Here is a 1,082-nt window from a genome sequence, read left to right as displayed (position 1 = left end):
GCTCCTGGGAATGCCGGGAATTCCACCCCCAGAGCATGCTGATATTGGTTATTGATGATTGATGATTGATCATTGGTCATTAATCATTGGTTATTGGTTGCTAATGATTGGTTATTGTTTATTTCTGGATCCTTAGGAGTGTCCTAGGAAAGGTTGAAGCAATCTTGGATGGTGTGGCGGGAATGGGATGGATCCCATCCAAAGGGGTCGGGTCAGTTATTGATTATTGGTTATTGATTATTGGTTATTGATTATTGGTGGTTATTGGTTTTTTTCGGGATCCCTGGGAGTGCCCAAGGAACGGTTGGAGCAATCTGGGATGCTGGGAATGGAATGGGATGGGATTGAAGCTCCACGGATCCCGTCCCGAACCATTCCGGGATTCTGGGATCCAGGACGCTCGGGATTTTCACGGGATTCCCAGGGAATTCCCAAAATTCCTTCGCAGCGACGGGGATGGATCCAATGCCAGGCAGGGAGATCTGGGAATGGAGAGGGAATTCCATGGGGAAAAAAAAGCGGGAGAAATTTGGGAAGAAACTCCCGGGCCGGGCTGGAGCGTGCAGGGAAAGGTTGGAAGCAGCCGGGATGGAATTGAAGATCCACGGAATCTTCAGTTGGAACGGGGTGGGATTGAAGCCCCGTGGATCCCGCCCAAAGAATTCCAGGAACGCGGGAATTGGCCGGAAAAGCCGGGAATACCGACCTCATCCCGCTTTTTGGAGCCCAGGAAGTGCCGGGCCACGTGCTCGGGCAGCATGTTGGCCACCAGGGCCTCGTTCCAGCGGCGCATCTCGGAGACGCGCTCCTTCTGGTCGTGGACGTCGATCTCCCACAGGAACAGCGTCCGCGCCAGCTTCTCCACCTGGGAATGAACGTGGTGGGATTGTGGGAATTGTGGGAATTTTGGGATTATGAGAATGTGGGATTTGTGGGATTTGTGGGATTGTGGGATGGTGGGATGGTGGGATGGGATGGTGGGATGGTGGGATGATGGGGTTGGAAGATGGAGACGCGCTCCTTCTGGTCGTGGACGTCGATCTCCCACAGGAACAGCGTCCGCGCCAGCTTCTCCACCTGGG

The 1,082-nt window shown here is 53.9% G+C and overlaps 1 protein-coding gene across 1 annotated transcript in view; it reads right to left on the bottom strand.

The window, feature by feature from the left end:
* Positions 1-372: 372 nt before the first annotated feature.
* Positions 373-1,082, bottom strand: part of LOC115949320 — a gene marked incomplete at its 3' end in the record, with an annotated part of 5,917 nt that continues 5,207 nt past the window's right edge. The window contains exons 2-3 of the mRNA XM_031065851.1: positions 707-1,077; positions 373-482 (exon numbers count right to left, since the gene is read on the bottom strand). Coding sequence (XP_030921711.1) covers positions 373-482; positions 707-1,077 — 481 coding nt within the window. The remainder of the gene's footprint in view (positions 483-706; positions 1,078-1,082) is intronic.

Source organism: Geospiza fortis, unplaced genomic scaffold (assembly GCF_000277835.1).
Source record: "Geospiza fortis unplaced genomic scaffold, GeoFor_1.0 scaffold4629, whole genome shotgun sequence".
NCBI classification, from domain to species: Eukaryota; Metazoa; Chordata; class Aves; order Passeriformes; family Thraupidae; genus Geospiza; species Geospiza fortis.
The sequence above is the reverse complement of the archived record's forward strand: the minus strand, read 5'-3'. Positions and strand labels throughout refer to the sequence as shown.